A 22,815-nucleotide genomic window follows, 5' to 3' on the forward strand; every position below is an offset into this window, starting at 1 on the left:
GACAGGTACTGTGCCTCAGGGCTGTGCCAGGGGCTGTGTGAGCAGTGACTGGGGCTGTGGGACACACTGCTGTGACAGCAGGGGACAGGATGTGGCAGGGCAGCACAGCCCAGCTCCACATTGCTGTGCTCCAGCAGGAACTCTGCCCACTGCTAATTGTGCTGCTCCATCTGGTGCCAATCAGGATCTCTGCTGGAACACTGGGCCCAGTCAGCAGCAGCTCTCCTCAAGGCTGGGGACCAGATGGACAGAGCCCAGAGAAAGGAAGGGAAAAGGATCACAGCTCTCTTCAGCTCTTTCTCAACTGGTTTATTCACTTTACAAAAGACAAAGGATGAGGGCAGAAATTACAGCCATCTTTGAGTAAGGACTGCTGCAAAAAAAGATAATTAAATTTTCTGTGACCATATGGAAGACAAGTAGTAACAAATTTACAATGTGGCAAGAGAGGGTAAATTAGATTTAGGAAACAGCTCCAACTTTCCAGCTGCTGCAAGAGAGCAAAGAACTAGAACTGCTTGAGGAGCTCATGACACTCCTTGCCTTGGAAGTTTTAAATCAGAGTAAACATTTCCCTCCTTGTGAGTGGGAGCTGAAATGGGGGCTCTCTATAAGCCCCTTCTACATCACATCCATGGCTCTGTATTTCCAGACAGCTCAGGGCCCAGTGTGGCACCAACCTGATTTAGAAACTCACCACACCACTTGCATAGTTCTTAAAAACCATTTCTGGCCACTATCTAAAGGAACAGCCAGCAGCCCAGAACAAGCTTCTGTGGCAAATTTCATATGAGTCAAAAGGTCTTAAATGTGAAAAGTAATAAATGTGCTTGGACCCAGACAAGGCTGGGTGTTCCAAACCAGTACTGCTTCAGTTACAGAGCAGGTCTGATTTAAATTGATTCTGTCCTAGGAAATACAATTACCTACTCCCTGCTCAGCATCTGCCTACAGTGTGACCATGGTCCTGCTGAGAAAACACAGTTATGTGCTAAGACTGGTGGTAGTGAACAGGATAAATGAGCCACTGGAAACTGGACCTGGACCTGTTTTCAAGGTCAGCTGTAATGTTACAAACCAGCTGTCCAGGTCTGCTCCAGCCTGTAGTGAGGTTAAAAAAATAAATACTTCTAGCTGGATTCCCACCCCCCATCATGAAGCTCTCACTGCATTTGTGAGAGGTTAGAAGAGGAAGACTGGTTAGGGAGGTGGAGAGAGGTTGAAAGTAACAACATATATATATATATATGTATGTATACAGATATATATATCATATATATGGATACTGGAAGAAGGAGATGAAATCATAGCATTTGTTCTTAAAATTTCCTCTGTCCCCTAATTATATACGTTTACTTCTTCCATCAATAAAGTCACCCACGCTATCAATGTGTCAGAACACACACTGGTTTATATAAAATTCTTTTTACCAAAACAAGTAGTTAGGTAAAAATTGTCCCTTAGTTAAAGTATGGCTGATAACTTACTGCACATAAGGAAGATCAGTGAGAGTCATATAACAAATGCTAGAACTGAACTCAGTCCAATATAAAAATGGCCAGATTAAAAAAAAAATATATAAATAGTCCTATGTACACTTTGGTTGTCAACTCTGGGGTTGACAACACTACAAGAGGCCATAACCTGACTGGCAGTGCAGGTCACCTGTCCACGGGAAAAAAAAAGGAAAAGTAAATCAGAATGCACCAAAAATAGTTAATGAGCAGAATTGTGGTAATGATAAGAATTACACTGCTTTTCTTTAAGGTGGAGAATTGCAGCATGTGGCTCACCAGCCACAAGGGTGTCTTGTATTCCAGCAGCAAGAAACCAGTCCCCACCTTGCTGCCTGCTGCAGGCTCTGGCCAGCACCACCTCTGTGCCAAGGACATTCACCAGCCTGGCACTGCCACCCTGTGAGTAACACCTGATCTGCAGCACACAGGGCAGAGTGCCACACACAGAGGAAAAGGAGAAACCAGCGAGAGCCACAGGTGAGAAAGCACAGCCTAGAAGAGGGGCAGCTGCAGGAGCTGAGAGGAGTAGACGGGGTAGCCCAGGGGCGGGTCGGCCGCCTGCACGGTCAGGTTGCGCAGCAGCGCCGGGTGTGCCTGGATGCTGTAGCGCTCCTCGTCGTCGTTGGTGGCGTAGAGCAGCTCCCAGGACAGGTTGGCCCACTGGCCCCTCACAGCTTCTGCATTGAGCTTTCCCACCTGGACCAGCAGCTCCTGCAGAGTGAGGACTCGCCCTGTGTAAATTCCCTGCAAGAACAAACAGATCAGGATGTCCAGGACATTGGCTGAGAAGAGACGAGAGCGTTTTGGTTATAGAGCTCTGAGTAAAGCTTTGGGGCTGTGTGGTGTTTTTAGGGTTTTCAGGATGAAGGAGGAACTGAATTTGACTCTATGTTTTTAGAAGGTTAATTCATATAATATAAAATCATAAAATAATAAAAGAATGTTAAACTATACTAAAGAATAGAGAAAGTATCTTGTTAAGCCTTCTGTAAATATCCTAACTAAAAACTCCTGATTGACTCCTCAGAGTCCCACACAGCCTGATGGTGATTGGTCAGTAAGTAAAAACAATTCACATGAAACCAATCAAACAACCACCTGTTGGATAAACAATTTCTGAACCACATTCTAAAGCAGCAAAACACAGAAGAAGCAAAATGAGGTAATTACTGTTTTCATTTTTCTCTGAGGCTTCTCAGCTTCCTAGGAGAAAATCCTGGGCAAAGGGATTTTTCAAAAAAACATGACAGTAACAGCGCTGCACTCTATGAACACTTTAAACACAGCAAAGTATAAACCAGTCCCCTCAGTTCAATTCCTCCACTGGAATATAATCAGGAAATATTGCTGCATCTGAAGAACAGTGCAGTGGGCTTTTCAACAACAGCAGTGCCAGTTCCTCTTTAGTACGAACCATCTTGCAGAGCCTTCATGTTTTCGAACACAATTATGAGGGGAATAAAGAACAGTAAAAAAGAAACCCAAACTTTGAGTAATTTTTCCCCTTACCATGCTTGGGTCGTGCCCCAGAGAGAACAGGTATGGCTTTTCCTGCAGAACTGCCTGCTGCCACTCCAGGTCTGACACCAGCCCAATGTACCAATCGCTTTCGTATCCCTCCAGGTAATTCACCAGCTCTCTGAAGTTCTCCACTGGGCCCAGGCTGGCTTTGTCCAGCATAAGTTTAAAGGTGTATCTGAAAGGTGCAGAACATCACACAGGGTGGCAAAGGCAGGAGGGAGAAAGCTGTTCAGGCCACAGAGGGTGGAGAGGCTCCACCAACTCTGCCAGTCACTGCTTGCCAGCTGAGTCCCTGCCAGTCAGTCTGGTTGTGCTTTTAGCTCACCCACATGTAAAACACATCAGCTTAAACACCTCATTCACCTCCAACACATCCCCAGTGCCTGATAATGGTTACTGCCAAACATCTAAATCCAGCACATCTGTTGAGAGCTGGGGTCAGTGAAAACAGGTTGTTTTTCCCCAGTTAACACAGCAGATTGGAGGCAGCTGCTGTGGAGAAGAAAGAAGAACCTCCACACCACAGGCTTCACTGCCTGGAGTCACGGGCAGTATTTATATAGGAAAAACCGACAAATAAATTAAAACTATACGGGTTCAACAAACCATTAATGAAATGGCACTTCTCTATATAAATTTCTAATCTCAGGAAATTGGGGTTTTTTTTACCTGAATGCTTTTAATGCCAGCTGGAAGAGCTCTGGTTTGCCTGTGAGCCAGTCCAAGCCAGCAGACCAGGGGATGCCACCCGTGTATGCCCTGAAGACGTGGCGAGGGGCAGGCACGGCGTTATCCAGCCCAAACAGACCAAAGCAGCACGACAGCACCCCCAGGATGTACAGCTCCTTCAGAGCTTTATCTTCCATCAGCTCTGTGAGCAAACTGGAAGGCTTCTCTTGCAGATGAAAAAAGTCCAGCTGGCTCAGAACAAAGTGGTACCATTCCTCAGGAAACCTCTGCCTCATTTCACTGACTTTGGAAGAAGGCACTGGTGCTGTTCTCCATTCTTCTGGGATGCTCAGCAGCTCTGAGTAAGAGCAACTGAATTCTACACGAGGTAAAACTTCTGGCTGCTTCCCTTTGTCCACAGCAGGCAGCCCAAGCACCACAGTCCTGTTTAATTTATCTTCTGGTGACATTTCTTGTAGGAAATCTTGGCTCTGTGTTTCTGTGGACCCTGGAATAGACAGGTGCACTTTGGGTGTCAGTCCCAAGTGCCCAGCATCTTTTCTGTCTCTTGCTCTGCTACCGGGTTCAAAATCAAAAATGTCACTATCATCAGTCCAGTCCTCCACTGTATCAACACTAAAGCTGTCTTCTTCCCTCAGAGCTCTGCATCCTTTCACTGCTCCACTGTGCTGATTTTCTGGAAATGATTCTTGTTTGTTCCTGTTGGCACTGCCTGGGCTTTCCCACGTCTTGGATTTTTTATAACAATACTGGACAAGCATCCACACAAGCACTTTCACAAAATCATCTTTCAGGTGCTTTAAATTCTCATGGGAATCAATTATTCCAGATAACACATTCCTGGCATCAGAATACAGCCTCACAGGAACCACAGTACAGGGAGTCAGGATGTGCCCAAAATGGGGATTGGGAGACAGAATCCTTGTGTGCTCCTGATGTTCAAAGGCCATTTCAAAAATTTCATCCACTCTGTGAGCTTCAGCAGCATGGCAGGATGTTTCCTGCAGTTCTAGCCCCTAAAGCACACATGAAAACCTGTTAGTCTTCACCAGGACATAACTTTAAATGCCAGCATTTTGCCTGCACCAGAATTATTCTGAATAAAATGATTGTCAGTATTTCCACAACTGAATCTACAAATCTATCCAGAGATAACAGCAATAACAAAGCACTCACTGCAGTATTAGGCACAGATCAGTGTCTTAAATAAATCTTTGCTTGATGCAAATCTTATTAGCTAGCTTATTAAAGATATTCTGTCACAAGCTAAATGATAAAAAAATTTCACATCTGCTACTCATGTGAATTGCAAGGCTAATTAGTACAACACTCATCTTAGAAAATTAAATGTAAATCAGTTACACTGCTGAAATGTTACACAGCAAAATGTTTGCATGATTTCCAAACATCAACATCTCAGTGCTCAGCATGCAATTACCTTAATGTTCACACCACAGTATGTGAAGCCTTTTTCCAGCACCAAAATCCACATCAGCCTGTCCTGAAAGCGGCACAAGTAATGAGACCCAGGCAGAGAGAGACCTGGGCAAGAAAAGAAACAAAACAAAAACTGCATATTACCTTTTCTACATGCCAAGGAAAGGATTCAACAGCAAACACGAAATATTTCTGCATCAGCAGAAATAACTGGCACCTTAGAAATGACTAGCACCTTAAAATCTTGGAAAAACTGGCTGAAATTGCAGCTTTGAAAAAGCTGTGGAAAGTTGGAAAACCTCACACAACTGCAGGACTGCATTATTCACACCAGACCAGGGTTAAACAACTCCACCCTCAATTCCCTTTGCAGAGATGACTTTCATGATTAAAGATCATTTTTGGCTGCATTTCCAACCACAGAGTTCCCACTGGAGTGTTCCCTGGAGACCTAAAGTCCTCCTTACTGAGAATACATTACAGAATCATTCTATAGCACAGGAGTTTCCTAATGGCCCAATTTGCTGTGGAGTGGGAAGTTTATTTGTTATCAGAGAAATAAAAATATAACTAAACTGGAATTTGAAAATCAGGTCCTGAAGAACAGCAAATTAGTACTCAAAAAAAAAAAAAACCCAACCCAAACTTTTTCACAAAAGAAAAAGTCACAAAAAAAGCAATGCCAAATTTCCTAAGAACTGATGGTTATTCTGTATTTGAACTATAGCTGAAAGTCAATCCCCATAACACAATGGTTCTATTCTTAAGCATGACATTTGCTGCCAGTTTATGACCTGCTTCTGCTGTCACTCATGTCTGGTGACCACTCACTTGCAGAACATTTTAGTTTTAAAATGTTGTAAGGTGAAATCAGTGAAACCAACCATTAAGCAGTAGTTAAAATTTAAGTAACCTTTTCTATCCCACTGAGCTAATGAAGTGCATTTTCTTGCTAACATTTTGCAAAGACTTTAATTCCTTTCTTGCTAGCAGTTAAAACTACTAAAACTCCTTTACACAGAAAAAACTCTGGGTTTAAATTAGTGACACACAAAGTGGCATCACTTCCTTTTGAACTCATCTGAGAACACCACAGTTTTTCTTGCTTCAAGACATTCATTCACAGATTTTCCCATTAAAGAAGAGACTTTTTACCCCTCAAGACTAGTGTTTTAAATTATTTATTCTAAGGCATACATGCCACCACAGTCATGATGGCAATGGGGGGAAAAAACCCTATTAAAATATGTATATATATAAAATATAGATAGATATAAAAGATAGATAACATATATATATGACAGATAGCTATATATTATTATAATAAATATATCTATTGTAAATAGAAAACAGTAGACAAACTGAAGTATCCTTTTTTAGAGAAAAACGACTTTTTGGTTTAATTGAGTATCTCTCTCTAACCAGTGATGCAAGTGCAGCACATATTTCCCAGTAAAGCACCTGGATATTTTCTTCAGAAAAGCCTGATTAAGGTTAACTTCCACTGCCTTCAAATATTAGGCCACTTTTTCCAGCCATAAGCCATTTTCTAAGAGGCTTATGTAAATATTTGCCTCTTGTCTGAGGGCTACAATCTTTTGATTATTTAGGTTACACAAAGGCTGTTTCTCAAGAAAATGACCTTGCAATTTTAAAACAGTTACTCTGTCTCCAGCTGGGAAAAAGACTGGGCCTTTCTTCACCTCTGTCTCTGTAATTCTGTGAAAACCCCATCACAAGGCCTTCACCACCAGGCTGTAAATCCACAAATTCTGTGAAAATCCCACCACAATGCCTTTACCAGGTTGTAAACCCACAAGTGCTGCTACAATCCCACCCCAAGTGCCTGCACAAGATAAGATATTAAATCTTATCAATAGGTTTGTTCTTATCTGTTTACTGCCACTTAGGCTACATCATGTATTTCACCATAACCAATTAACACAGCCAAATTAGCAAAGTCACCTTCTGGATGCTGAGTAATGGGATGGATGCAGAGACAGACAGACCTACAGACAGCAATCTGACACACATCCTTCTCTATGCTGTCTGGCTGAAGAACCCAATTTACTGCCTCCAGTTGGGTGGGATCAATGCATTCCATCCTTTTTATTCAGTACAGAAAGATTAGGATTGATACTGTTTCACCACCATTTAGTCTCTGCTTAAAGGTAACAAAAGATTTCTTTTTTTACAGGATTGTAACAAGCAGACATTGTAGAATCATTAGCTGGAAAAGATCATCAAACCCAGCCTTTGACTGAATAGCACCATGTCCATGAAACCATCTCACAAAACTGCTACATCTCCCTGTTTCTTGAATGCTCCCAGGGATGGGGACACCACCACTTCCCTGGGGAGCCTGTGCCAATGCTTAACCATTTGTCCAGGGAAGAAATTTTCCCCAATGTCCAACCTGAACCTCCCCCTGCTGCAACTTGTAGCTCTTCTTTTCTATTCTTCCCCTTTGTCCTATTGTTGGATGTACAAGAATAAAAGTAACCAGTTTTTCCTGAGCAATCTCTGAATATCAGATTTAACCCAGCTGTGAAACTTGGTTTTCAACCACTGATTCTCCTCCCTTCAGAGGATTCAATCCCAAGGGGCTTAGGGCATTGGGAGGGATCTGATCCCAAGGGGTTTGGGGCATTTGGAAGGATCTGATCCCAAGGGTTTTAGGGCCTTGGGAGGGATGTGGTTCCAAGGGTTTTAGGGCCTTGGTAGGGATCTAATTCCAAGGGTTTTAGGGCCTTGGGAGGGATCTAATTCCAAGGGTTTTAGGGCCTTGGGAGGGATCTGATTCCAAGGGTTTTAGGGCCTTGGGAGGGATCTGATTCCAAGGGTTTTAGGGCATTGGGAGGGACCTGATCCAAAGGGTTTTAGGGCCTTGGGAGGGATTTGATCCAAACAGTTTTGGGGCCTTGGGAGGGATCTGATCCCAAGGGGTTTTGGGGCATTGGGAAGGATCTGATTCCAAGGGTTTTAGGGCCTTGGGAGGGATTTGATCCAGTTTTGGGGCCTTGGGAGGGATCTGATCCCAAGGGGTTTGAGGCATGGGGAGGGACCTGATCCCCAGTGTTTTAGGGTGTTGGGAGGGATCTGATCCCAAGGAGTCTGGGGTCTTGGGAGGGTCCTGATCCCAAGGGTTTTGGGGCATTGGGATGGATCCGATCCCAAGGGGTTAGGGGCACTGAGAGGGATCCAATCCCAAGGGTTTTAAGGCATTGGGAGGGATCCGATCCCAAGGGTTTTAGGGTGTTGGGACAGACCCAATCCCAAGGTTTTGGCTGGAAAACCACATTTCCTGCACTATTTATCTGCATTATTGCAGAGCGCTCCCCGTACGCACCCAGGCCGCCGGCGGCCAGCGCAGCCTGCAGCGCCGCGGCCAGGCCGGGCACCAGCTGCCGGTAGTAGACGGTGTCGGAGCAGACGCAGGCGGCGCCGCCCACGGGGCCCGGCCAGCTCCGCAGCGGCCGCGGGAAGCCCACCAGGAACACGGGCAGCGTGAAGAGCGGCAGCAGGGGCGAGGAGAGCAGCGCCGACACGGCCACCAGGGCCAGCAGCACGGGGAAGAAGGCGACGTTGAGCGCGATCAGGGCGGCGCTGGATCTGCGGCGCTGCTTCTTCTCCGTCCACGAGGTCAGCAGGATGGCCATGGCAAAGTGCAGCTTGGACAGGAACTGCAGCAGCCGGTCCCGCAGGAGACCGACCTGCAGCACATGGGCAGAAAGAACAGGGTTTGTAGCCTGTAGCACACTCAGCACAGATACTGTAACTTAAAGAAAATAAAGCATGGCTATCATTGGTGTGAGAATATATCTTAGCACAGGAGGATGGCCATGGCAAAGTGCAGCTTGGACAGGAACTGCAGAAGCCGGTCCCGCAGGAGACCGACCTGCAGCACATGGGCAGGAAGAACAGGGTTTGAACTCTACAGCACACTCGGCATAGATACAGTAACTTAAAGAAAATAAAGCATGGCTATCATTGGTGTGAGAATATATCTTAGCACAGGAGGATGGCCATGGCAAATGGACAAGAACTGCAGCAGCCGGTCCCGCAGGAGACCGACCTGCAGCACATGGGCAGGAAGAACAGGGTTTGTAGCCTATAGCATACAACATAGAGTATGTAGCCATAGCCTAGCTACATACTGTAGCATAGCCACAGTAATTTTATGAAAATGAAGCATGGCTAACATTCCTTGGTGTGAGAATATATCTTAGCACAGGAGGATGGCAATGACAAAGTTCAGCTTGGACAGCAACTCGAGCAGCCGATCCCGCAGGAGACCGACCTGTGACACACGGGCAGGAAGAACAGGGTTTGTAGCCTGCAGCACACTCAGCATAGCTACAGTAATTTTATGAAAATGAAGCATGGCTAACATTCCTTGGTATGAGAATATATCTTAGTACAGTTTTTAGCTTCTGTCTGCTGGGTTCTGGCCCCTGTTGTAATTCTCCAACAGAGACAGATACTTCAGAAAACAATTATCTTGCTTAATTTTACAATATGACCATTACCTGTTGGGGAAGGAGAAACAGGAAAGCCTTATAAATATGATTGTCTGGCAAAAGATTTTGAGAATATGGAAACTCTAAGCGAGATTGAAATGAAAGCAAGCTTAGAGATACCTCAGTTACTGAACAACTGGAAAACAATGGTGTGGCCAGCTGAAGGTGATCCCCTTTGGATGGAACAACACCCTCTGCTTGCAGACAGGCCCAAGGGTCAGAGCAGACCCTGCCAGCTTGGCAGAAGGGCCCAAAGAGGAGTTTTTAGGGTTTAAAATGTAACATAGTATGGTAATGTAGTGATTATTATAGGCTGTATGTAAAGGCTATAGGATTTGTATATTGTACTAGATTGGTTAGTGAGAATTAGAATATTCAACACAGAAGAAGATTTATGGTATTGTAACGGGAACCTCACTCCGTTACCCTTTTTATTCTCTTACCTTTTTTACTCCCTTACTCTCTTACCCTCTCACCCTCTCCCCCTCTCCTCTCTGGGGCCTGCTCTGAGCTGTGGCTGGCAGCTCCAAGCAGGGCCCTGCACCCAGGCCCTTTGCAATAAACCACAAGTTCCACAACCTGGCTGCAGAGATCTCTTGTCTCCGACCCTCCCACCCCCCCGACGCTCCTACAATTACCAGCAAGAGTTTGATTCCTGTATCAAGGCTCCTGTTCCACCAGAGGTCTGGATTAGCCACCAACATTTGTGCTGCTGACACAACCACCATGTCTAGTAAGGCATTTTCTGTATTTTGCCAGACCTAGAATAGAGATATGTTAGAAATACATTAAAAAACGTATCTATTTATCTCTGCTTTCGTGACCTGGAATATTTCTTCCAGGTCACCTTGGTTTTCAAGTCATGTAGAAGAGCATTTCTAAGGCTAACATATTTCAAATTCAAATTACCATCCTGAACATCCTTGTGAATCCAATGGAAACAGACACGGAATGCAGGTTTTGTAGGGAATGGTCAAGTGACAGGAATGCTATCATAGCAAAGGGAGACACTGCAATTGAAACAAAAGCATCACTGACCTTCCAAAACTGTAACAAAAGCAAGCAGAGGTAAGCAGTCTTATTTCAGGATGGAAATCCCAGCAAAAAAGAGAAAGCTTCCCCTCATCAACACAAAATCCTCTTTGTATTACACTCCAACAATATTGAACAATTTATTTGCACTAATGGCCTTGGACAACAAACATTTACATCGATGTTTAGCTCTTACTTGCTATTAGTTCCTTTATCCTTTATTTGTTTCTCCGAGAAAATACTCAAATAAGTGAAAATAAACATGGAATAGCAGTCATCAATGTATTTCCCCAAACTAATGGTTCTTTATGACGTTAAATAATTTAAATCCATTTTTATTCCCTCAAAGTAGATGCATTTGTCTCTAACCTACCAGAATGGAGGCTCTCCCCTTTACCAGCAAGCTCTAAGAACCAAATATTTGGTCAGCTTGAAGACTTTCAACGCATTTTGTTTTCAAGTACATATTTTTAAAAGTTGGCACTGCAGTTGTAACTAAAATCCTTTAAAAGGCCCTGCTTTCTCAGCTGGGCTTTTAAAAGGCTCAGTTTTTTAGGTTCACCCCTATAAAAGAAATAAATCAAATCACTTCCAAATTTAATCACTTTCAAATATGCTGGACCAGTAACTTTGACCTCAATACACAATTTAACAAGACATCAACAAGTATTTCCAGCCACTTGGTTTCCCTTGGTTCATTCCCAGAATCTTGCACATAGAGCAATTCTAGAGTTTCAATCTCCCTACAAGCATCATCTAACAAACAACAGACAGTGGTGTATTCCTACCTAGTGTTAGTAAAATCCTCCTGACAACACCAACTTTCATTAGCCTTCTTTGCTTCTCCATGAACACAGCCACAGTCCTGACATCCTTTGGGTAAAAGGGGTTTCTGAAGACTCCAAACAAGTACACTCTCTGAATCTCTCTAAGAATCCACATCATTACAAGTAATAGGATCAGAATGTAACTTGCTATGGCCTGGGGTCTGCCTTGGGAAGATGATGAGGAGCCTGCAAATTGATGCAGCAGACTCGCTTCTGTGAGAGCAAATGCCAACACAGTCACATAGAAAATTAATTCCCTCCACCCAAATTGTAATCTAAGAGCCCTGTGAGCATTTTTAGCTTTGCTGGAGGCTAAATGGCTGATCATGGTGTGTTTGAAGGCAAACCCAATCTCACTTAGGTTAAGACTCAGTATGAACCCAAATCCAGTCATGAAGAGGATCACACCGAGGGGGCTGGGAATGAAATACGATGCTATTGCTGTTCCAGCAGAAATGAGAAACATTACTAACAACCTGTGAAGGAGAAAATAAAGAAGATTTGCTTGAAAAGAAAAAGGTTATAAACAACACTGATATATTTTACAATTGTAGAAACATTTACTTGGTGTTACTTGACATAGGTGAACCTCCTAGTCCAAACTCCAACAGTTGTTCCATTCCCCAGAGAAAAAGTGCATCAAGTGGGGGCAGAATTCCCATGGCCCACAAGAATGGCAGAAAAAGAAACAGGATGTGCAAAATCTGGTTTGTCTGCTCTAGAATGGGTGTGTTGACAGCAAACCTGGATAAAAGAAGAAATGCATTTGAATTCTGTGAAAGGAAAAATAACTTCAGTGTGGGAAGACTTCCTGTTTAATTACTACAGCAAATCCCAAAGTAAAAACCTTACACATTCAACCTATAAAACCTAATAAGTATCTTTTAAAAGGAAAAATAAGCACATATATTTATGCTTGGGACAGTAACATATTAATTAGAACACAGACTAAATTTTCATTTAAAAGTTTTGAAGCCTTCAGATGAATACAGTGAGGCAATTATCCCAATTATTTTTGCTACTGCAAACTGAAAAACACACTGAAAAAATACTTGTGCAAAAAATAAACATCTACAGGCTCCAAGGCCTCAACTGTTTAACAAAAAATTATAAAGTATTTTTTCAGAGACACAAAAGTAAAATTTTATGCAATTTCAAGGCCCAAGTAGAAGAATTGTCATGTTGCCTGTACACCTACAGATAATACTGTATATTCCTAAAGAGGATTTTTTTCTACATAAAATGTTAAAATTTTCCTGCAAAATCACAAAGATCATTATTAGAAATTTGCATAAATTCTAACCTAGATGTAGTTTACCAACTAAAGGTGGTAGACTGCCAACATATTTGGTTTCCCTCTCCATTTTAATAAGTAAGCAAGCCTCACAGGAATTTTATCAGGAATTTTGACAAGGTCTTAATCTTCTTCTCAGGAAATTGAATAGAAGGATTTGGAGTCCCAAGACCACATGTGTAATTCTCATACTTCACCTGAGGTGGCAATTAGGGTAAATCATTAACAAGGACATCTCCCAGTGCAAAACCAGCAAATTCAAACATGCTTTTTTTAATGTATCTGGTGTAACCCACCCATAAAATATTACATGTGACAAAGTGCTATAAATATCACCTGACAGGGAGAAATAATGCAGAAAATAAATCTAAAAGCATCTTGTTTTAGAAGCCTGAAACTACAAATACTTCAGCTAAGACACTCATCTGAAAAACAGAAATGTGACTCTCCTAATTTGTAGACTGACACAGCTCTTTTGTATTGGAAAAGCATTTAAAAATCCAAGTTCCAAATCTGTATCACAAAGCCACAGCAATATTCCCATTTGCATATCCATTCATCAAAACCAAATTCAAGGGTTTTGGGTTTTTTTTTTGCCTGTTGTATAAAATCCTCTGCTATCACTTTACAGAGCTTAAATTAGAAAGTATTCCAAGATGAAATCTGGACATAAATCCTGTAATCCTGAAGCTTGCAGTGTTTAGATTTATGATTCCAGGTCAGGAACATGTGTTTTCAAAGCACATCCTTTAAAAGGATATATTTGCAAATGCTCCAATACAAAAATATGAAAAATGACATGGTAGAAAGTAGTTTTAACCTATCTCTTACAGACTGCTTTTCCTGGTTTACATGGAATGCTATGGAAATTTAAGAGCCTTTTATACACAGCATAGAACCTCAATTTTTATCATAAATGCATCAATTTTCTTCCTTTGAAGTTACTACAGTTGATTAGAATCTCAAAATAAATTTTCCTCAGAAGAATAATTTAACCTTTCCCATCAAAAATACACAGAATGACCATCACTTTAAGTGGCTGAATGCATTATTACATTTACCTGTGTGCAAGATCCACTGCAATAAAGACAAAAATGTAGAAAGGTCTCATCAGAGCAGTGATTTCATAAGTATCCAGTGCTTGGAAAGTGGCTGTTTCAGTGGCTGTGTTTATGATTAATGAATACTCTCCTATACACATGGTCACCCATCCAAACACAAAGATCACAACAGTTCCTCCAATGTTGCTGTATAACAAGGTTATTCTGTTTGGCAGCAAATACCAAGTTCCCAGCCCACACAACACCCCTGCCAGAACAGAATGGAATACAGTGTTGATTATGTACTTCTTGCCAGGAATAATAAACTTTACTGTCTCTGAACCTACACAGCTGGAAAATTCAAACTCGTCTTCATCTGTCAGGGTATTCTGAATTTGCATTCTTTCTACTGTCACTGTTTTCTGCTTTGCATAGAGGTTTGTCATCTGAAGAGCAAGGGCAGTAACAAACATGAGCCCTCCTGACAGGGCTGCTGTGCACAAGTCCTGCATCACCCCCAGCTGGTACAGGAGTGTCCCCACTCCTCCCCAGAGCCATGGGGTCAGGAAAAGGATGATCTGGTTCACATAGATGTAGGGAGGGGCACAGTAGCCTAATTTGAACCTGGGACCTCCCAGCAGGGTCTGAGGGAAGCGCTTCAGGAAGAACTCCTGCTTGTAGTCATTGAGCAGGGGGACATCTGGCCCCATCCTGTGGCTCAGCAGGGCTGGCTGGGGATCATCTTTCCTGTAGGAGAACAGGAAGGAAAACATGGACACATTACTGATTGTGGAACTCAGAACCCAGGGAATTCTTGTGTCTTCTTTTTATTTACCAAGCTACAGTGGAATTCTGACATGTTGCTGTTAGAATTCTCAGAATACGATAAGCAAGCATCTATTTAAAAATGTGAACACATTCTTTCATCTGAAGGTTGCAAATAAAAACATATAACCTGTTCTTGGGAGGTGACAAAACCAACCCACCTCCCCATCAGAATACCTTCCTAAAACTGACATTCTTCCCACTCAATCTGATTGCAATCACACTTTGGCACAGACCTCCAATTCCAAATCCTATTAAGGATCTCTGTGTACTGAGTCTGTGATTTCAGTGAACAGCCACACAATGCAAGGACTCAGGCACAGAGAGCAAAAAAAGAAAATTAAAACTTTATGCAATAAAGCTTTTTCTACATAAATAAGTTAAAGTATTACAAATTGTTTTCCACGCCAGCATTGCTACCATCCTCCCTACACAGCCTTGCTGCAGGATATATCAGTGTAAACTAAAGTAAGCAATTCACTTTCTGCTTCCTAAAACTTATACATTAAAAAAAAAATCAAACACAATACTTGTGAGTTGTAGCAAAATTAGGATATATTCTTCATGGTGCCAGTGGAAAAAGCTGAAAGAAAGGAAAAAAAGATACCTGTAGACATTTACAGCGACCCATCAAACAAAATAGGTTTGAATGCTCATTCAGAGAGGATCAGGCAATGTAGAAACAATGAATGTAAAGTGATAACTATGATATTCAAATATATTCTAGGCTACTAATCATGAAAGCAAGAATCTGTGAGTGACAGGTAGAAATACTCAAGCTAAGAAATAGGGTGAAAAAAACAGCACACAAAAAAGCAGTGCCAATGTCATTAATAGTAACTCTGTAAAATAGATTGTGTGCATTAGGAGATGTGCAAGGACAGAAATTCTGACTTTCTTCCCCTGGAGCTGTACAATCTGATGAATTCCCATTGCCATCACTGGTGAGACATTAAAAATTAAACATTTGGCTGTCACAGAGTCCTCAAACTACTGTGATCCCTTTTTGCTACAATACCAAACCTTTCTGAGCCCTTCTGAGAACAATTCACCCCATTTATTTAAACAGGTCTCAGTCACTTGAATGTTGATACATGCTGATCATTGGGGAATGAAGTTGCAAACAGTGAAAATGAGATTTTATGCATTATCATGACTGAAAATTTACATGCTACATCCACTAAGTCAATATACTCCATCACGGGAAGCAGGTCCCCACAGGCTCTGTAACTATTCTTTATGTAGGTTGTGGATTTTTTTGTTTTTTTTTTTTTTTTTTTTTTTAATAAAATATTGAAAAAACAGGTTTTTTGGTCCTACTATTTTAAGCCACTGAAAGTTTCTCAAATGTAAGAAGGCAGCAGTCAGTCCTACTGGAACTAATGGAAAAGACACATGTTGACAATGGACAGGGGAATTCATCCCAGTCAGCTCAGGAATTTGAGAATGTAACAGCGACACACCCAACTAAAAACAAATTTCAAATGTAATTATAAAATATCACAACTGAATCACTCTTTAGAAAAATAAGCTCTGTTTAGAGGGTGCATGGGCTTGGAGCTTAAATTGTGGGGATAGTTACATGCAGTAGAAGACTTACAGGCATGGAAATGACAGAAGCTGAGTTGAAAAAGAAAATACAGAACCGATAGGTGCAGAGTTTTCCTTGAAAAACAGTTTTTGGGCAGCTGTGTTTTTCTGCTCTGAGAAGGGCTATTTTTGCTTCAAGTTCCAGTCTGCATTTGTGTTTGTCAAGTTTATATTGCTAACCAAATGTTAACAAAACATTCCCCTTACAGTTTCTGTGTAAAAAATAGGCATCTTTGTGTGAGACACAAGAATCTACGCACATAAACAATATAGTTCCACTTGGCTCTGCTCCAAAACGAGCCATAAAAAAGAGGTGAATTTATTTACTGAAGCTTGTTAACTATGGAAACTCTTCCCTCTGCTGTTCTGCTGGCTTCCAGCTACTCAGGGAGCAATCAGGACTTCAAAGAGGGGCTCATCCCTGTCTTATTCCTGGGCAAAGCCCTAGCAACAAGGCTGCAGACATTTGTGAGTGTTTACAGGACCTGGCTTCAATGCACATTCCTGACATACAGGCCCGGCCCCACTTTGACAACTTGCCTGGATACCCAAACAAGCCCTAACACAACAGTCCGTCATCACCGGGGGGATCTGTGCCACTTGGATGCTATCACAGCAAGGATGGAAAAAGGGCTTTAACACCATAAAGTCACTTCACAAGTTTCCCCTGCAATAACCTCGTTATTACAAAGGGAAAAAAAAACAAACCGCGCCACAAATTCAGGCAGGAATTCACAGGAGGGCACGAATTTTTGTCTAAATGAACACCATCCTCCACGTGGGCTGATGGTGGATCAGCCGAGTTTGGTTTGCTTTTATTTTTAGCAGATTACAGAGTTTGTGTACAGCTGTCTGCCACCTGAGCAGCTGAAACATATAGGGCTTAAAAATCCTTACCTCGGTGGTCTTACAGGTGTTTAAGGGTAGGGGTTACAAAGCACCTGCTAGCCAAGCTGGGGATGATAAAGGAGATGGGAGGTGGAGCGGAGGCTGTGGCATCCCACAAAGTCCAGACGCTCTCACACACCGGGTTAAGGATTCCCCGGAGGAGCATCCATGGCTGAAGACCCCAGTTTGCTGCAGGTCAGCTTCCAGCCAGGAGGATCAGGCTGCGAGCCCCTGCTCAGCAGTGCTGACTCCATTCCCCAGGGGACACAGCATTTAGGACCGCACCTCCCATCCAGTTATGGGATGAGCATCCCGGGGTCACCTTCGGTAAGGGTCGCTGGCCGCCTCCCCCCGCGGCACCGCTGCCCCTGACCAGAGGGGTTCCCACCGGGGCCACCACGCTTCCCACCCACCCAGGTTCCTTCACCTCCTCTGCAGGCTCTGAATAAAAACACCCAACACCCGGCGAGTACAAAAACACCTCTGCGGTCTGCGGAGGGGAAGGGCCGGGGGGCAAATCCGCAAGGATGGCACCTACCTGGGGCCCGGGCTCGGAGCGGGCAGGGGGCGGCAGGGCACGGGGCCGAGCCGGCGTTGGGAGATAGAGGAGGAGGAGGAGGATGGCGGAGCGCTGCCGTTCTCTGCCCGCCCCTTTTTCCCGCCCCTCAGCGGCCGCCGCCATTTTGCCCGCCTGAGGGAGGCGGTGGGGACGCGCTGCCTGCGGGAAATGGCTCCGGCCAGCCCCGGCCCCGCTCCCGGCGCTGCTCCCGGCAGGGTCGGTACGGGAGCACTGCGGGGCCGCGGTGCTCCCGCTCCCTCACGGGTGAGGGCGGCATCCCAGAATGGATCCGGGTGGAAAAGACCTCTGGCATCATCGAGCCCAGTCCATGGCCAGACCACTGCACTGAGTGCCCGGCCAGTCTCTAAGAGCCCGGCCGTGGCTCCTCCGCTTCCCTGGCCGGCCCATTCCAATGTCTGATCTTTCTTCCTGGAAAAAATTCCTCTAATGTCCAATTTACCTCCCCTAGTACATCTTCAGACTATGTCCTCTCATCCTGCCCCTTGTTCCTAGGAAGCAGATCCCGATCCCCACCTGGCTTCACCCTCCCGTCAGGGAGTTAAAGAGAGCGAGAAGGTCCCCAGCATTCTGACACCATAACAGAATAACCCTAAAAATTCCCCTAATCTTGAATATTAATGGCATTTATGTATTAACTAATTCAATATATGAACACTACTTTTAGCCTCAGAACCAAATTAATTCTGTTTTCTTCCAGCATTCAGTGGCAAACTGAAATATAAATCCAAATGCTGCAGTACCCCTTCAAATTACACCCGTTAAATACTGCGAATATTTAACAGAGTCAGCACGCATAATATAATTCATATCTAATAATACTAAAATGTATAATTCAGTGTATTAACACCAGGGCACACATCTGCCTTAATCCCTGTTAGAACAATTACCATGTAGATAGTTAGGAACAGTTATATCCATTTAAATCTGAATATGTAATTTAACACACAAGCATGTGCTTGGAATTTTAGACAATGGATTGACTGGGAGCAGTTCTCATCAGAAGCATCATAACATTTTTGTAGGTCTGTTAATCTTTATTCTTCAGAGATAATAAAAAGGCAGTTGGATTGGGGAATCCAGTGTAAAACCTTGGAAGCACCACCAGAGGACAATGATCCTTTGTCTTTATTGAATTTCATTTTAATGTACTTCAGTAGCACACTTAATTCCATCCTCTTGCATAATAAATTTAAAAAAATGTTTTTTTCACTATCCTTGATCTAATATTTTTTCATCTCCTCTTTCAAATGCATATGTTGAAATCCTATTAAAATTATTTATATCTCATAGATATTCTAAGGTAAATAGCATTTCTTTGCAATTCCCTAAAGGTTGGTAGCAGGTATTTACTTTTTCGTTGTCAAGTTTCATCCTGTCCCAGTTTCTCAATTCAGTTGCAGCTTTGTAAAGATGACAATTCTTTTCTGGAATGTTTAAATCCTAAAAAACAACAGCAGAGTGAGGGAAGCAGACACTGGATTTATTTCTTTGCAAGCTCTGCTGCTTGTGTTTCAAAATTCACATAAAGCTCCTTCAAAATCCCAAGGAATCATTTCCTATATTTTCACTCTTGCTCAAAAAGGATAAATCAGAATTTCAGTCAGTGCAAACTGACTACTGGTGAAGGGAGCATAGTAATTTATTTCTCTTAAGAGTTCTAAGAGGTTTCTTGTTCATATAAAATAAGATAAAACTTGCCAACAGAATAAACTGTTCAAGGTAAATTCTGCTGACGTCCAGCTGTCTTTTTCTGGATATCACACAATATATAGCTGGAAACATTAACTACCTCACTGAATTTAACAGGACTCCTGATCCTCTTAAAATTATGATACACATAAACCATTTCCAGATTTTGGACTTGGTTTTTGTCTTGCCTGTTCAGTTTGTGAAAAGTCTGTTAGTCCTAACTCCCTGAATATGAACATTTCCATATTTTTAATGTTGACTTTGTTTGTAGTAGTACAAGTAAAATTATTTTTCTTACTGACCTTTCTTCTCTTCAGAGATAAACCAAAAAATAAGTGTTTTCTGTTTGGAAATGCATCTTTGTGTGTTGCTGTAAGGGTAGGGGAAACAGATGCTTTCTCGCAGTTATTGATTATTAAGAGAGAAAGAGCTTGTTGGATTATGGAACTTTTTCCTGATGCCCAAAGTTAATTATTGTTTTATTGCAGTCTGCAGGCTGGCATTCCCAAAAGGGAGGATATCAGAGTAAAATCGGACTCCTTGTTTTACTCAGTCTGTCCTGCATCCTGCAGGGGACCCATCCTGTGTCTGTGTAGGTTTCTGGAGATCTCTGTGTGCTGGATGTGTGTTATCCATGACTTCTTTCCTGTGGCTCCCTTGGCAGTAATGCCTTTTGACAACTTGGCTGTAGGCTCGCAGAGGAGCTCACTCCTTTCTAGGTGATTTTATCCCTTTAAAATAAACTTTAGGAAAATGTTCCCCGTTCCTACATGTGGAAGATACCCATGTTTTCCCAAAGGGAAAGGCTTTTGTTGACATTTTTGGGCAACCATTAAGAGTTTCAGGGTAACATCCATGTAAAAAGTTTTAGTAAGTGAAGCATCAGCTCCCTTTCAGGTGCCCTTCCTGCATGGCAGCTGAACATATGCTTCAAGTCATTTCAGTATTCCTACCTAGCTGTTTATTACAACATTAAAACATGAGAATATTTCTCATCAATTTATCTGTATATATAAAGTGGTTTGGATTTTGTAAGAACTGTATTCTTCAGATGAAGGATAAAATACTGAGTTTGCAGATTTCTGTTTAATTTGTGTAGGATAATCTTAAAATCAGCAGCTTTGACCTGAATTCTTTTTGTTGTTTATCACAGTAGGTTTTCCTTTTTTTCCTCCTCTTTGCATTTCATGTTGAAAACATCTTGATTATGGAAGCAATCTAGTTAAATATTGTATGTTTTGGGAAAGACTCACTTCTCTTGGAAGTCTCTTTCAATTGCTGTATTTTGAGAATCTGTCACTGATCCAAGGAGAAAGGGACAGAGAGAGAATTACAAACAGCAAATTTTTGTACTACTGGAATCGTAAGTGACAGCCCAGGATTGACTATGGGATATTCTACATCTTTAGTTTGACAGGGTGCAAGAGTCCCGTGGCCATGCAGCCTTCACAGTTGTCATTTATACCCCAGTGTGTGGATATAAACAGAGACAGATCGTGTGTGGTGGTTGTGAGGGTCCCAGGACGAGGGAAGAGATGAATCTGACTCCATATTCTTCTATAATATGAATAGAATAATAAATAATATACATTTATTGTTCTATTCTATTCTATTCTAACACCATACTAAAGAAAGAGAAGGGATACATCAAAAGGCTAGAAAGGAAAAAATAATAAAAACCCGTGACTGACCACAGTCCCAACACAGCTGGACTGGGATTGGTCATTAAGTCAACACAGTTCACATGGAACCAATCAAAGAGGCACCTGTTGGTAAGCAACCTCCAGACCACGTTCCAAAGCAATCAGATAACTATTGCTTGCATTTCTTTCCTGAGGCTTCTCAGCTTCTCAGGAGAAAAATCCTGGGCAATGAAGATTTTTCAGAAAATATGGTGACAATCATGTGGGACACTCTCTGCTCCAGTGACACACAAGCTCTTACAGCTGAAGCTCTGGGACACTTTGTAGCTTCCAGTGGAGTAGGAATGTTTGAATCACCAACAAAGTAGTGTCTCCTGTGTCCTTGACAGTTCACCCAATTAAAAATGGTCATATACACACTTGGTGCTTGTTAAAACTTGGCTCAGGTCACCACTGTGCAGCATCCAATTTCTCAAGAACTTAAAAAAATATTCTTGAACAAGAAAATTCAGAGATCTCAGTGCAACATTTGGGCTCTGTGGGATACTGGGAATGAAGGACGTGTCTCTGGAGGGAGTTGGATGCTCATTAAGTGGAGAGCTGCTGCATTGGTCATTAGGAAACATCTCTCCAGAAGCAGGTCTGAGTGCTGGTTTGTGATGGTGCAAAAAGTGCCTTGATCCACTCAGAACTGGGATGTCCCTGGTGGGGCTGGTACCTTCTTAAGGAGGAATAAAAGCGGTGGTCTGGTGTCAGGAACTGCCTTGTTGAGGGCTTCAAGTGGCCCATCCCAAGAGGAAGGAGGCCAAGGACCTTCTTAGCTCACTGTGCCACTCCTAAAAGATGTCCTAACCATGAAGCTGTGGACAAGGCTATGGAAGAGCCACTAGCAGCTATTCTAGTGAAATCAGACTAGAGAAGGAGCCTGATCCCACCACTCAGTCACATTTCCCTTGTATGCCTGACTTAAAGTATTAATTACTCCTTGCCTGTTGTTTCTAATTGTGCCTTCAGAACAGCAGCCCAGGCAGGGAATGTCTCAGTGTGAAGACCCTCCTGTGAAATTCCCACAATATTGAGAAATTCAACCATGATTTCTTGGTATACATAATAATAATCTCATGTCCCTACAGCATTATAGACTATTAGGTTCCACATGGAGAAGGATTCCCAGCCAACCATCCAAGTCCTCCCCAGGAGAAAAGCTGGACCTTCACAGCTCTTTTGGGTGGCAATATTGAACTGTATCTTACACAATAAAGCATTTTGGGTAAACTGGTTGCTATTGTGAAGAGCCTATCTAGGTCTGTCCCAAGTAGTAAAACTTATATAAATAATAAAAAAAAAATAAATAAAAAGACAGAAATGGTAAAGTTCTGATCTGTGCTGGTGTTCAGCACACTGAAATATTGTTAATTAATCTCTGTTATTTTGATGTCCAGTTTTTCTGACATGGGTTCTGATCTAATCTTGAAGAATTCTGAAACTCTCCTTTTTTTCTTTTTATGTGCAAGTACATTTCGGAGAGATTTTCATAATTTCTTTGCGTCCAGCTTCTCTAATAAGGTTGGACAGATTCTCACAGTTTCTGTTGCTAATATGATTCCTGGCAAATAGAGCAGAAGGTTCAGGAGAACAAAAGAAGTGATCTAATTTTAGTAATGGTGCAGACTGAGTCTGTCATTTTTCTCTCTCTTTTATCCTGCTACCCTTTCTGAATGT

The 22,815-nt window shown here is 42.5% G+C and overlaps 1 protein-coding gene across 1 annotated transcript; it reads right to left on the reverse strand.

The window, feature by feature from the left end:
- Positions 1-313: 313 nt before the first annotated feature.
- On the reverse strand, positions 314-17,761 carry PCNX4 (pecanex 4). The gene is made up of 11 exons (XM_058806925.1): positions 17,720-17,761; positions 13,900-14,625; positions 12,109-12,288; positions 11,506-12,020; positions 10,595-10,695; positions 10,324-10,446; positions 8,515-8,878; positions 5,167-5,270; positions 3,708-4,744; positions 3,027-3,213; positions 314-2,261 (listed from the first exon to the last, which is right to left on the reverse strand). The coding sequence occupies exons 2-11, from the start codon at positions 14,586-14,588 to the stop codon at positions 2,010-2,012; spliced, it is 3,552 nt and encodes a 1,183-aa protein (XP_058662908.1). The 5' UTR covers positions 14,589-14,625; positions 17,720-17,761; the 3' UTR covers positions 314-2,009.
- Between the last annotated feature and the right edge of the window lie 5,054 nt (positions 17,762-22,815).

The sequence above is a fragment of the Ammospiza caudacuta genome, chromosome 6, assembly GCF_027887145.1.
Source record: "Ammospiza caudacuta isolate bAmmCau1 chromosome 6, bAmmCau1.pri, whole genome shotgun sequence".
NCBI classification, from domain to species: domain Eukaryota; kingdom Metazoa; phylum Chordata; class Aves; order Passeriformes; family Passerellidae; genus Ammospiza; species Ammospiza caudacuta.

Excerpts from the sequence above, each read along its gene's own strand:
- PCNX4 (XM_058806925.1), bottom strand. The coding sequence starts at position 14,588 with ATGGGGCCAGATGTCCCCCTGCTCAATGACTACAAGCAGGAGTTCTTC. Across the intron at positions 10,447-10,594 it reads TCACAAGGATGTTCAGGATG|GTCTGGCAAAATACAGAAAA; the intron begins GTAATTTGAATT and ends TCTCTATTCTAG. Across the intron at positions 2,262-3,026 it reads TGGGGCACGACCCAAGCATG|GGAATTTACACAGGGCGAGT; the intron begins GTAAGGGGAAAA and ends TTGTTCTTGCAG.